This window comes from Mus caroli, unplaced genomic scaffold, assembly GCF_978045245.1.
Source record: "Mus caroli unplaced genomic scaffold, Mus_caroli_1 scaffold_20, whole genome shotgun sequence".
NCBI classification, from domain to species: domain Eukaryota; kingdom Metazoa; phylum Chordata; class Mammalia; order Rodentia; family Muridae; genus Mus; species Mus caroli.
This window is the reverse complement of record NW_028227275.1, coordinates 20,384,847-20,397,706: the sequence shown is the minus strand read 5'-3', so window position 1 is coordinate 20,397,706 and position 12,860 is coordinate 20,384,847. Positions and strand designations below refer to the sequence as shown.

The 12,860-nt window shown below is 40.7% G+C and overlaps 1 protein-coding gene across 1 annotated transcript in view; it reads right to left on the bottom strand.

Moving 5' to 3' along the window:
• Window positions 1–10,098: 10,098 nt before the first annotated feature.
• Blnk (B cell linker) overlaps window positions 10,099–12,860 on the bottom strand; it is a 65,108-nt gene continuing 62,346 nt past the window's right edge. The window contains exon 17 of the mRNA XM_021152187.2: window positions 10,099–10,458. Coding sequence (XP_021007846.1) covers window positions 10,339–10,458 — 120 coding nt within the window. The 3' untranslated portion in view covers window positions 10,099–10,338. The remainder of the gene's footprint in view (window positions 10,459–12,860) is intronic.

Genomic DNA, 12,860 nt, shown 5'->3' with positions numbered 1-12,860 from the left:
ATATAAATGCAGGCAAAATGCCCATGTACATGTGATTAAAAAAAAAAAAAAGTATAGATTTAGAGAAGGGCAAAATATTAATTGAAGATAATTAGCTTTCATATCTTCAAAATTGTAAGATATGCACTGAGAATTAGTTAATAAGGAAACAGGCCCATTTATAGAAAAGGGCTAAAAATAGTCTACATGTCTCATCTAAAGGAAAAACTAAGAAATAAATAGTATTTTTCAGTGGGCAACCATACTCAACCTCACTGACTGCATTTTCCTCCCTTCTGCTCTGCCTGCAACTCCTTCCTCAGCCTGTAAGTTCCAAATGCAAAGATGTTCTGAAGAGTACTAGAGTGAGTATCAAAGGTAGCCTATTGCCTGTTCTCCATAGGTGGAACGAATGCAAGGTAGAGGTATTTGATTTCTGTTGAATGTATTGGCCTCTGCAATAGGGGGTTCAGGAAGCACTATAAAAAGGTAGCTTGCAGACTAGAGACTCAAAGACAACTAACTGGTAATGTGGCTCAGAACAAGAACCCAAACTTGTAAATTGCTGGGATTCTTCAGTCCAAGATCAAAAGCCTGAGAGCCAAGGTACTTTTAACATCTAAAGTCTAGAGAGCTAGGAGTTTTGATATCCAAGGGCATATGAATGTCCTAGATTTGGAGAGATAGCATGTCCCATGCCCACCTACACCACCATCTTTTTTGGAAATAACCCTTACATAGAAAAAAAAAAAATGAGTTCTCGAGGTAGTCTTTATTTCAGTCAAAAGTGATGCCTTAAAACCATGTATTCAAAACATGAGCAGTTCCTATGCAAAAGTACTGCTAAAAACGACAATCAGAACAGTAGGGAAGACCAACAGTTGTGGGTCATACTAACAGGTACCACACAGGAGTTTTAAGGATAGGATCTGAGGAAGTGACCACCTGAAGAAAGCCAGTTAGTTCACATGCAGGCTATAACCTCGAAGGAGTGACCAGAGGGATTCTGACTTGCAAGTTTCTGGATGAACTTAGGCAAAGCTGTAAACTCCCTAAGCAGTGAGAGCTGTCTTAAGGACACATGGGTTTTGTGACTGTCTTAGGGTTTCTATTCCTGCACAAACATGACCAAGAAGCAAGTTGGGGAGGAAAGGGTTTATTCGGCTTATACTTCCATACTGCTGTTCATCACCAAGGAAGTCAGGACTGGAACTCAGGTCAGGGAGCAGGAGCTGATGCAGAGGCCATGGAGGAATGTTCTTTACTGGCTTGCTTCCCCTGGCTTGCTCAGCCTGCTCTCTTATAGAACCAAGACTACCAGCCCAGAGATGGTTTCACCCACAAGGGGCCTTTCCCCCTTGATCACTAATTGAGAAACTGCCTTACAGTTGGATCTCATGGAGGCATTTCCTCAACTGAAGCTCCTTTCTCTGTGATAACTCCAGCTGTGTCAAGTTGACACAAAACTAGCCAGTACAGTGACAAAGAGTGTAAACCTCACAGATGCAGAGGGGTGACCACTATAAACATGCAGATTCAAGAGCAACTCCTGTGAAAGTCAAACTTAAAAAACCCAGGGGTTGGGGGGACTTGAATAGTAACATCCAAGGCCGAACTAGACTTCTAATTCAGCTCAGCCAAGTCACTACAGAGTAGCACATCTGACATGTGTTGTCTGTGTGTCTGTCTGTGTCTGAGTCTGTGTGTGTGTAAGATGATAGGAAGAAGGGTCCAGGTACAAAGCATTACATAAAATGTCCAATTTCAATTAAAAATTATGAAATACAGAAATAAAAATGTGATCATGGGAAAACCTATACTAGAACCTTGGAGAGGTGTGTCAGGTAAGTGATGAGCAGCATTGATAAGTATGTTCAAGAAGCTAAAGGAAACCAAAGAACTGAGGAAAATATAATTCCTTATCCAATGTGGATAATAAATAATTTTTAAAAATCTCCCATGAAATATTTAGACTCAAGGCCAAACACTAGCATCTTAACAAGAGGTTTAGTCTGGTAAAAGAATCAACAAACTTGAAAATTAGAAACTTTACAACCTGAAGCATAGTCCGGAGTAAAGGGCAAAAATCTGTCACTGCACAAGTCTACATTTAAATGTAAGCAAGAAGTGTCAAACAAGAAAAACAGAGGACGATATCTTGTGATTTTCATCCTGGCAAATGCCTCTTAGATTTGACACCCAAAGAAACAAAAATACCCTCTCACAAAATGTAGAATTTTTTAATGCAGGAGGTTCTAGGCCTGACCTATGTCATTGAATTCAGGTTAATTTCAGTTTCAGTAATAAAATGTTTGCTCTCTGCAGCTTAATCACTATCCTTGTTACAAAACGCATTAGTAAATTGTGTATCTCTGTAGATTTATATTTGCTTTTTCGAGTTGTCTCAAGTCAGGAGAGGGGGGAAAAAACAAAGAAAAGTGTATTTACATTGTAGTGTGTGTGTGTGTGTGTGTGTGTGTGTACTTGTGTGTCATTTTTCATTCCTTTGGGTAGGTTTTACTTCTTTTCATTGTCCCTTTCAGCCTGAAAGACTGTGGTATGGTTTGGATCTGGGATTTTCCCTTCAAGGCCATGTGCTGAAGGGTCTATCAGCAACTCTGGCTCTGCTGGGTGGTGATGGTTTGTTTAGGGATTGCAGAAGGAAATCAGGTCACTGGGGAGAAGAGACTTGAAAGAGAATAGGCATCCACCCTTCTCCAGCTTTTTCCCACCACATGCTTCAGTCATGACAGTGTGCCTGTCCAGGAACAAAGGGGGATATTACTACACATTTTTTAAAATTGTATTAGAATATCATCAACTTTTTATATCCCACTTGATATAGATAACTACTTAAAAAGCACACATTAGCAACACACACACAAACTGAGCTTGTTATTCACAACACACAAGCCTCAGGCCAGATGGCTCTGCTGGTTAGTGAGAAATAGTATCAGTAGCAACAGATTCCTCGGTATTACAGAAATTGCTAGAAAACAGAGAGAGGAACTTTTTCTTGTCTAATCGATGGATTTAACGTTAACACTGATAAAAAAAAATCTTGAAGGAGCTGGCAGTGGTGGCTCACTCTAATCCCAGCATTTGGGATCTCTGTGAGTTCAGCCTGATCTACAGAATGAGTTCTAGGACAGCCAGGGTCACACAGAGAAACCCTATCTCAAAACAAAACAAAACAAACTTGAAGAAAACCAGTGTCTTTATGAACATTCATGCAAAAATCCTTAATGCTATATTAGTAAATCAAATTCAGCATTATGAATCAGGTGTTTTACAATGACCTCACGTTTACTATAAGAAGGCAAAATAAAATATGCATAGAATATACATCTGTCAAGGTACTTATCTGGAAAATACGAGATATTCATGGCATTAAGAGCAAGTGAATATTGAACAGGGCATGGAATCCCAGCCCTTGGAAGACAGAGGCAGGTGGATTTCTATGAGTTTGAGGCCAGCTTGATCCATACAGAAACTTTCAGGTCCGCCAGGATGACATAGTGAGACCCTTCCTCTTTGGATAGATAGATAGATTAGATAGATAGATAGATAGATAGATAGATAGGTAGGTAGATAGATAAAACTCAATACAGCCAGGATGACATAGTAAACCCTTTGACAATAAATAAGTAAATAAAATAAATAAGACTCAATATTGCCAGGCAGTGGTGGCACATGCCTTTAATCCCAGCATTCAGAAGTCAGAGGCAGGTGGCTGTCTATGAGATCAAGGCCAACCTGGTCTACAAAAGTGAGTTCCAGGACAGCCAGTGCTACATAGAGAAACCCTGTCTTAAAATGAAACCGAAAAGAAACAAAAGACTAAATATTAAAGTAGACAAAGTATTTGAATAAACTACATAAATGAAGGCATACACATGAAAAGATACTCAGTGTCGTTAGTCACTAAGAAATGCTAATTATGCTCACAATGAGATATTATTAAGTCCTTAGTAGAATGGCTGAAGTCAAAAAGACTAACAATATCGAGTACTGACTAGGGTGTGAAGCAAGTGAACACATCGCCTGTTCTGAGGCACATCCGTTTTGGAAACATCCTAGCAATTTCTAATAAAGCAAAGCACACACTTTCTAGGGGACCCACATTTACTGTCCTGTGTGCTTAACAAAGAGAAATAAAAACATGTCCACACTAAGATGACTTCTTCTATACACATGCATGTACCAGTCCATTTAGTGGCAAGCAGAATCCCCAGCTGAATGGAACAACACATTGATCCACAAAACAAATACTATTCATCAATCCTCACGTACACTAGTGATACACACAACTATATAAATGAGCCTCAAGAGTATTGTGTGACTTTGAAGGCCTGGAGTGCCTTTCTCTATACAACTTTCCTCTACGCCTCTCTTTGATACTGACCCACTAGTGTGGAGCCTCAGCACAGCAAAGGCTTCATCCAGTGGCGGGCTGCCTCCAGCTTTTTCATTCACAGCTACATTCCTTTACTGTCAGAAAACAACAAATTCTTCAGAAAACACTACGCCTTGATGCCATCGTGAAAAGTAAAAACATGTTACCCTACCAATATTTATGTTAACATTCAAACAGCTCTTTGTGTGCCTTGATTCCACAGAAAAGAAAGAGAAAGAGAGAGTCTTCTTAATCTTTCTCAGACCAGTACTGTGTGTCTTAGAATGTTGAATGAGTCACCTCTGAAGGAGACATTTCTCCCATCATCAGAGAACTTCATTCTTTAAATCATCCATGTTTGAAACATGGGAGTCCACAGGCAGTGGCTCTCACCTCTGCCTTCCACATGTAGTCGCTAACTCCCTTGGTGTAATTCCTCAGCCCTTCCCACCTCCTTTTTATTGGCCCCTCTTCACGACTGCTGTTTAAAGCTCTGTCTCCCCACAGGATGTTATTGGTGAGAGCCTTTGAATTGTATCCTTTACTCAAGACTTCCCCTGGGTTGCTTGGACCTTTCTCTATGATGGCCCCGCATTTTGAGAACTGACTTTGTTTCAGGGATTTTGATACCATCATAGAAACCTTCAAAGCCAAAGAAACAACAAGCTTGTTGAATAACTTGTTGGAGAATATAGAGCAGCAGGATTTCGATCTAAATGGCCTACTTATGAGTAAAAAGGGGGAAATGGTAAGATTAAAAAAAAAACTTTCGGGGGGGGTGGGGGTAAAGGATGAGACACTGCAATTGGGGTAACAAGTGTTTATTAGTATTTGTATTTTACTTACATTTTCCCCTTCGAAGTTTGTCTTATTAGAGGATATCCTTTTTTCTCCCCTTCCCTTTCCCCTCTTGCTCCAGTCCTGTTCGCTCCGGCCCATAGGTTGTTTGTTTGTTTGTTTGTTTGTTTCTCATTATGGGTGGTTGTGAGCCAGCATGTGGCTGCTGAGATTTGAACTCATAACCTCCGGAAGAGCAGTCAGTGCTTTTAACCACTGAGCCATCTCACCTGCCTGAGGATATACTTTTAAAAGCAGTCATTCCTAGATTTAAAATCCCGTTTGATGCTTTTATAAGGTGAGAACATTGAACTGAAATATCCAGGAAGTTATTTGGGTGCTTCCAAAGCTGTAAGATGATTTATCACCACCCTTCCTGGGCCTGACATATATATACCACCTGGAACAGTAGGCTCAGGGACTATTGGCTAGTTGTATCAGTGGTAATCCACACTCCTGAATGTTTTACAATTTTAATACACTCTTTGAACAATCCTGTAAGATAAATTGCATTACCATCTCCATTTGCTGCGTGGCATGCCAAATTCATACAGTCTGTGGCCACAGAAGCTGGGATTACCATTTGATGCATCACTGAAGAGCCCTTATTCTAACTCCCATCAGTACCTGCTTCTCACTCTGGAGAAATGATGTTCAGGTCTTTAGTGTATAGTATTTCAGTCATTTTGATTTATTAAAATTTAAGAAGGATATGAATCACAGTCCTAAAGCCTTAGATCTTTGGGGGTTTTGTCCATACAAAAGGGGTGCAGGAATCTCGAGAAAACTGATAGGTTTTGGTGATTGTAATTAAATGTATTTTTCTTCTTGGGAAAGAGAATGGCTAATTTTGTAGCTTCTTTGGGGCGGGGGGGGGGGGGAGCTGAGGGTAGGAGTTCGAGACAGGGTTTCTCTGCATAACCCTGGCTGTCCTGGAACTCACTCTGTAGACCAGACTGGCCTCGAACTTAGAAATCTGTCTGCCTCTGCCTCCCAAGTGCTGGGATTAAAGACATGAACCACCTGCAAACTTCGTAGCTTCTAAAAAAAAAAAAAAAAAAAATGTAAAACCCACAGATACAGAGAAAAATCTTAGGTACCTTCCTGACATGGAATCAAAATAAATGTACACAAGCAGTTTTAAGCAGATATTTTTGAAAGTTGTTCACAGATCAGGTTTTTTTAAAGATTTATTTATTTATTATATGCAAGTACACTGTAGCTGTCCTCAGACACTCCAGAAGAGGGCGTCCTATCTCATTACGGATGGTTGTGAGCCACCATGTGGTTGCTGGGATTTGAACTCAGGACCTTTGAAAGAACAGTCAGTGCTCTTAACCACTGAGCCGTCTCTCCAGCCCCCACACAGATCAGTTTTTAATCTCTGCAAATGATATTTTAGCTAGGTGGCTAAGAGTAATATTTAACAGGCCAAGTTGTATGTGTATTTAAAAAAAAAGTAGCTTTGTTCATTCCTGTGTCATTACTAGAAAGAAGTAATTTCACTGAGTAATTACAAGAGTGTAATGTTCAAGAGTGTAAATGTAAAAACTGATCCTAACAGGGTGAAGAGAACACAACAGCATACCAGTAAGCAACAGATCGTAAACTGCCTAGCTCTGCGGCCAACACTTTCTCACCTTGTGCTGCCAGACACATTCACTGTAGCTAAACTTCAGGGAGCAAACCTTTACATTTTTGCCATGCAACCTCACCTAGAAGTAGAGATTGAGTTATGCACCACCTGAAAGTCATTTTGAATTCAGTCCAGTTCTAAAAGCATGCCTCACCTATGTCTAGTTTTGCTCCACATCAGTCTATACTATTCTTAGGCAAACCTGCTCCCATTGCTATAAAGTAGTTTAGCTCTCAGAGTTCAGAATCATGAAAGTTCTGCTGTGGCTGGTTCATTCAGCACAGGGCAGGCTCCTGACAGCCACTGGCCCAGACTCCCCCACCTCTGCTTTCCATTGGCACAAGCTTGCAGCTCTTCTGTCACCACAGCTGCAACCTGCTCTCTGACATCCTTGAAACAGAAAACAGGGCCTGAGGTGTTGCCTTCAGCCACTATGGAACAGACTCCCTCTTCTCCGGTGCCATCAGCTAGCTTGCTGGAAAAGCTCTCTGTCAAAACTCACTTTCTAAGCATTGACAGTTGTAGACAAAGCTGATGGGATCTCCCGGAGGTTTTTCATATCTTTACTGAGAATTCTACTTGCAGAGGAAGGCTTTGGAGAAGCAGCTAGGGTTACCTAACCTCTTAGAGACTCTTTCTGGGAGATGGAGAAAGGTTGGTATGTTAGGTACGATATTGCTCCTAATAGTGGAGATTGAGAGGATGCCTCTGCAGAGAGTGGCTTATGAATCCCAGCTTTTGTTCCAAGAAACCCACCACAGCCGTGCTGAGTATTAAAGTACTATGGAGTTGTAGTTTTTATTTGTTTGTTGTTGTTGTTTTTGTTTTTTACAAGCTATAACTCTTCATTTTGTTGGACTGTGCTACCTGAAGGGGGACAGCTGAGGACAGAACAAAAGAGGCTGTTTTGAGCAAGGGTCACAGAGATCAAGAGGCAAGAGCGCAAAGGACTGTCTTTATTGGAAATTGCTCCTTCTGGTTAGTACATTCTAAGCAATTCCATTTTTTCATAAACTCCAGTTTCTGTAAAAGGGAAAACACTTCCTATAGTACAAAATTTCAAACTTCTATGTACATACAATAAGATTTAACTGTTACCCAAAGATAGCTGTCTCTTGTGAGACTATGCAGGGGCCTAGCAAACACAGGAGTGGATGCTCACAGTCAGCTATCGGATGGATCACAGGGCTCCCAATGGAGAAGCTAGAGAAAGTACCCAAGGAGCTAAAGGGATCTGCAACCCTATAGTTGGAACAACATGATGAACTAACCAGTACCCCGGAGCTCTTGTCTCTAGCTGCATATGTATCGAAAGATGGCCTATTCGGCCATCACTGGAAAGAGAGGCCCATTGGACTTGCAAACTTTATATGCCCCAATATAGGGGAATGCCAGGGCCAAAAGAATGGGAATGGGTGGGTAGGGAAGTGGGGGGCGCTATGGGGGACTTTTGGGATAGCATTGGAAATGTAATTGAGGAAAATATGTAATAAAAGATATTAAAAATTAAAAAAAAAGATTTAACTGTTAAAAAAAAAAAGTGTCTATGAATTGTATTCATTTCATGGGGCTGTTAAAAATGCCACCACAATCCGAATGGCCTAAAGGAGACTTATTGACTACCTCAGTTCTAGATGTTGGAAGTCTGAAATCAAGGTATAAAGAGGTCTGTGTTTCGTCTAAGCCCTGCAGGGAAATCTGTCCTTGTCTTTGCCTGGCTTTTGTTGGCTTGACAGCCATCCTTGGTAGTCTTTGATTGATGGGTACAGGTTCCCAGTCCTCTGTCTTCACATGGTGTTCTCTCCTGACTCCTCCTCACAGCCTTTCCTCTGTGCGTGACTGCGTCTCTACTCACACTTTTTTCTTCCTAATGAACAGGTCGCCTGAGTAGCACCAACTTATTGACTCCATATCAACCTGACTTTATCTGCAAAGTCTTTCGACATAATTCAACCCATAGTTTAGTTGTCACGAAACTGACGCTTAGAAACATGTCATTCTGTTTACAAGAGAGTCTGTGAGTTGCTCGAGCCATAGTCTTGGGCATTGCTATCTGGCTTTTAGAAAATACATTGAGGCTACCATCTTATCCAGTGATCAAGTGTGTTCTCATTTGACCTAATTTGATGCATATCATTTTAACCCCATCTAGACTACATTTCTGGCCTGAGCTAAGTAAGACCTTGTGCAAGGCTGTTCACGATAGTACTTTGTTTAAATGAGATATGTCCTCCATAGTCTGGGCATCCAAACACTTGGTCCTCAGCTGGTAGATCTGTTTGGGGAGGTTTTTGGTGTGAAATGTAGGTTCGGGGAGGGAGTGGCTTTGAGAGAGGGAAAAACCTCAGTTACTTTCAGTCTGCTTCAATGTGTGATTGAGGCATGAGCTCTTGGCCCCCTGTTCCAGCTGTCATGCCTGTTGTCCACTGCCATGGTGGACTCTTGTTTCTTCAGAACTATACACCAAATAAAACTCTTTTCTCTGTAAGTTGCCTTAGATTTGATGTTATATTGCAGTAACAGAAAAAAAAAAAAAAAAAAACCTTAAGGAATCCTTTGTGTTCATCAATACCTATTTGCCTGCTGTGTTTTCCGGAGTATTTTTCCTAGCATCTGGTTTTTCCATTTGATCTACCATCTCATTTCCAAACTCATACCAAGTTAGGCTTCCATCTAATAGACACTCAGCTCAAAGAGAGAATGATTATTTCCAATAGGCAAAGCTAACAGCACAGTCTGGCAGAAGAACTAGAAAGTTCATTCCTGCATCCTTCTCCTGTGGACGAAAGCCACAGAGGAAGATCTGTTCCACCCACATCCCGTACCCCTGCTTTATCTGCCACTCCTTCATTACCTTTAACACTTTAATCTACACATTGTAAGTTCAACTAAAGCTGGGCATGGTGGTGCCTGCCTCTAATCCCAGCACTTGAGAGGGAGAGGCAGATAGATCTCTGAGTTCAAGGCCAGTCTTGTGTACATAGTGCGTTCCAGGACAGCCAGAGCTATACAGTAAGACACTGTTTTCTCTCTTTTTTTTCCCCTCAAAAAGAAAGACAAACACTTTAACTAAGACATAACTGTCAAGCATCAGCAGCAGACAGCCTCACCACATCCAGGTACACTCACTGGCTGCCTCGAAGGGCTAAATTCCCAGCAGCTTTGTCCAATGCAAGAGTATAATTTTTCTTAGTTTAAAAACACAGTATTGCTTTCTTGTATCACTAAAAATGCATCACACCTATTGCTTTTAAATACATTTATTTGGACAATATTAGTATCATAATAACCGAACCTCCCCACCTATGACTTCGTCAGGTCAGGCGATAGAAAAGCTCGTGTGAACGCCCTAGGAAGGAGTAGATTCATTCATTCACGAAGCCTCAGTGGCTTCATTCATCTTTTCTCTCTTACTGCTGATGAGTCATAGCCAGAATATGATGTTTTCTCAAAAGAAGAAACAGAGAACATGTCTGGAACCGTGGTATCGTTATGAAACCTTCACAGCATATTTCAGTCTCGTGGAATCTTTCGTGTTATTCTGACTGTCAATAAGAACCAGGGGGTTGTGCTGGTGACTGTTGACGATTTCCACAACACTTCCGAAGTACTAGAGAAGGAAAACATGGCGGGTCAATTTCCACTTAAGTCCTCTCCATGCCCTCTCTCCACCCCTAACCTCCCCCAACTTTCTCAAGTTGTTCATGGTTACTGGGGCTCAAGTGACACTCTGCTCAGAAGTGTCCATCTACTTTAACAAAGGCTGGATCCTGCATGGGGTAGGTTCTGAACTTTCCTATATTCAGTAAGTCCAAAGCCACACAGACAGCTTCAATTACAATACCTACTTAGACAAGTTACTGATTATGATGTAATATTTGTTTAATTATTTTACTAAATATCTTAAAAATATTTGCTTCTGAGCTGGGCGTGGTGGTGCACGACTTTAACCCTGGAATACAGAGACAGGATGACCCTGCATCAGGGCCAGTGTGGTCTACAGAGTGGCTTCTAGAACAGTCACCTGACTTGAAACCCTGTCTTGAAGATCCAAAAAGAAAAAAACATAAATAATTTAAATTTTTCTTCTTATTGTCAAACATGAAACTGCCATGTGTTAGACTTCTTTATATCCCTCATAAAACACAAATTATCTTCAACGTTGCCCAAATCTTGACAATCTCCCAAAAGCCCATGTGTTAAAGGCTGGGCTCCCACAGTGCTGCTATTGTTAACTTAGTGGGACCTTTAAGAAGCAAGCCTCATAAGAAGTCATTCTAGATGTGCCCTTGAGGGGACCATGGGACCCTGGTCCTTCCTCCTCGTGAGTGATTTCACTCGGCTGTGATGTACTGACTCACCATGGGGTCAAAAACAAGAGGGCCACTCGACTGTTGACTAAGACCTTCAAAACTGAACCAAAATAACCTTTTCATCTTCATAAGTTGACCATGATAGTTGTTTTTGTTATGGTGATGGGAACAAACTGAAACACAATGATAAAATAAGCTGCTCAGGATTCAGTACTAGAAAACTGATTTCCTAGATACATTGGTATTTTTGTTTTCTTTTCTGAACAAGAAAGGGGAGCTTTATGGGTCCTCTTATTTCTATCTATGCTTGGCTGCTTGTAAGCTTAGAGGTAATTCAGTGCCAAAGTACTAATGGAGTTTCCTGCTATATTCTCACCATACATGTTACTCTTTCTATATTTGAATGTCCCGTGTCTATAAGTCTCATTCAAGCATGTCAGAAAGTTTGTTTTGAAAGTTATCCCAGTTTTAAATGAAGGATTAAAGGGCTATAACACAGACCATGGAACAAAGTGCATCGTGCATATAAAAGTCCGTAGTCAACAGTAAGTACCTTTATCTTTTTTTTTTTTTTTTTTTTTTGGTTTTTCGAGACAGGGTTTCTCTGTGTAGCCCTGGCTGTCCTAGAACTCACTTTGTAGACCAGGCTGGCCTCGAACTCAGAAATCCGCCTGCCTCTGCCTCCCGAGTGCTGGGATTAAAGGTGTGCGCCACCACTACCCGGCCATGTATCATGTTTAAAGTAATTGGCCTGCAATAGTTGCATCGTTTATGGAACTGGTGTCTATTGTCTTCACTGTGCCCCTTAACCTGTTAAGTACAGACAGCTATCTGGAAACAAAGCAATTTAAATGTTTTATTGATTGTTTGGATGACTTCCAAGATCTCCACATTGAATAACGATATATTTATAACACTGGACAACTTCTCAAATGAAATAGTTGTGTTTTAGCGTCTGGCCATCTGAGTGATACCCTGTGGAGGAGAGAAGTATGGCCCGGGGCTTTCAGATCCTTTCACCTTTACTCCCTCCCCTGAGCCACTCACTCAGTGCTCTTGCAATTACCAGTGGAATTCCTCTATGAGAAATGCCATGATACATTCGGTGGGGTGGGGGTGAGGGGGGAAGCAGGCACAGAATCTTGTCAAGTCAAATGCAGTCAGGAAAGTTTGAGAAAAAAACAAAAAGGCTAGGAAACGAGCTAACACAAGCTCTTTGATAATGAATTCCAAGTTTTAAAAAATTATGTTTTGAACTCGAGAGACACAGAAGATTTAAATTGAGGAGGAATTATTTGAGACAGGAAGTAGAGTTGATCAAGCACATTTTAATTAACTGATTACTTATTAGTTACACATACACACACACACTATATATATATATATGTATATATATATATATATATATATGTGAAACAATCTTTTAAAACATATGCATAATTGGTATTAGCCCAGATTTTCATTTTCCTGTTTTCATGTTCAGGATATTTAAAACATCACTTTTTCTTACAAATTATTTAAAGGGGAATTTTATAATTGCTTTTCAGTATTACCAGTCACCTTTATAATAATCTAGTACATATTTTAGTCCGAGGGTTAGTTATGCTGAGAGTGGAGTGAGGTGCTGACTTTTAATTCTGAGGTAGAGAAGAAGGCTCTTAGGAACTGAGGAATTCCTGTTAAGTAGTGTGATTTTTTT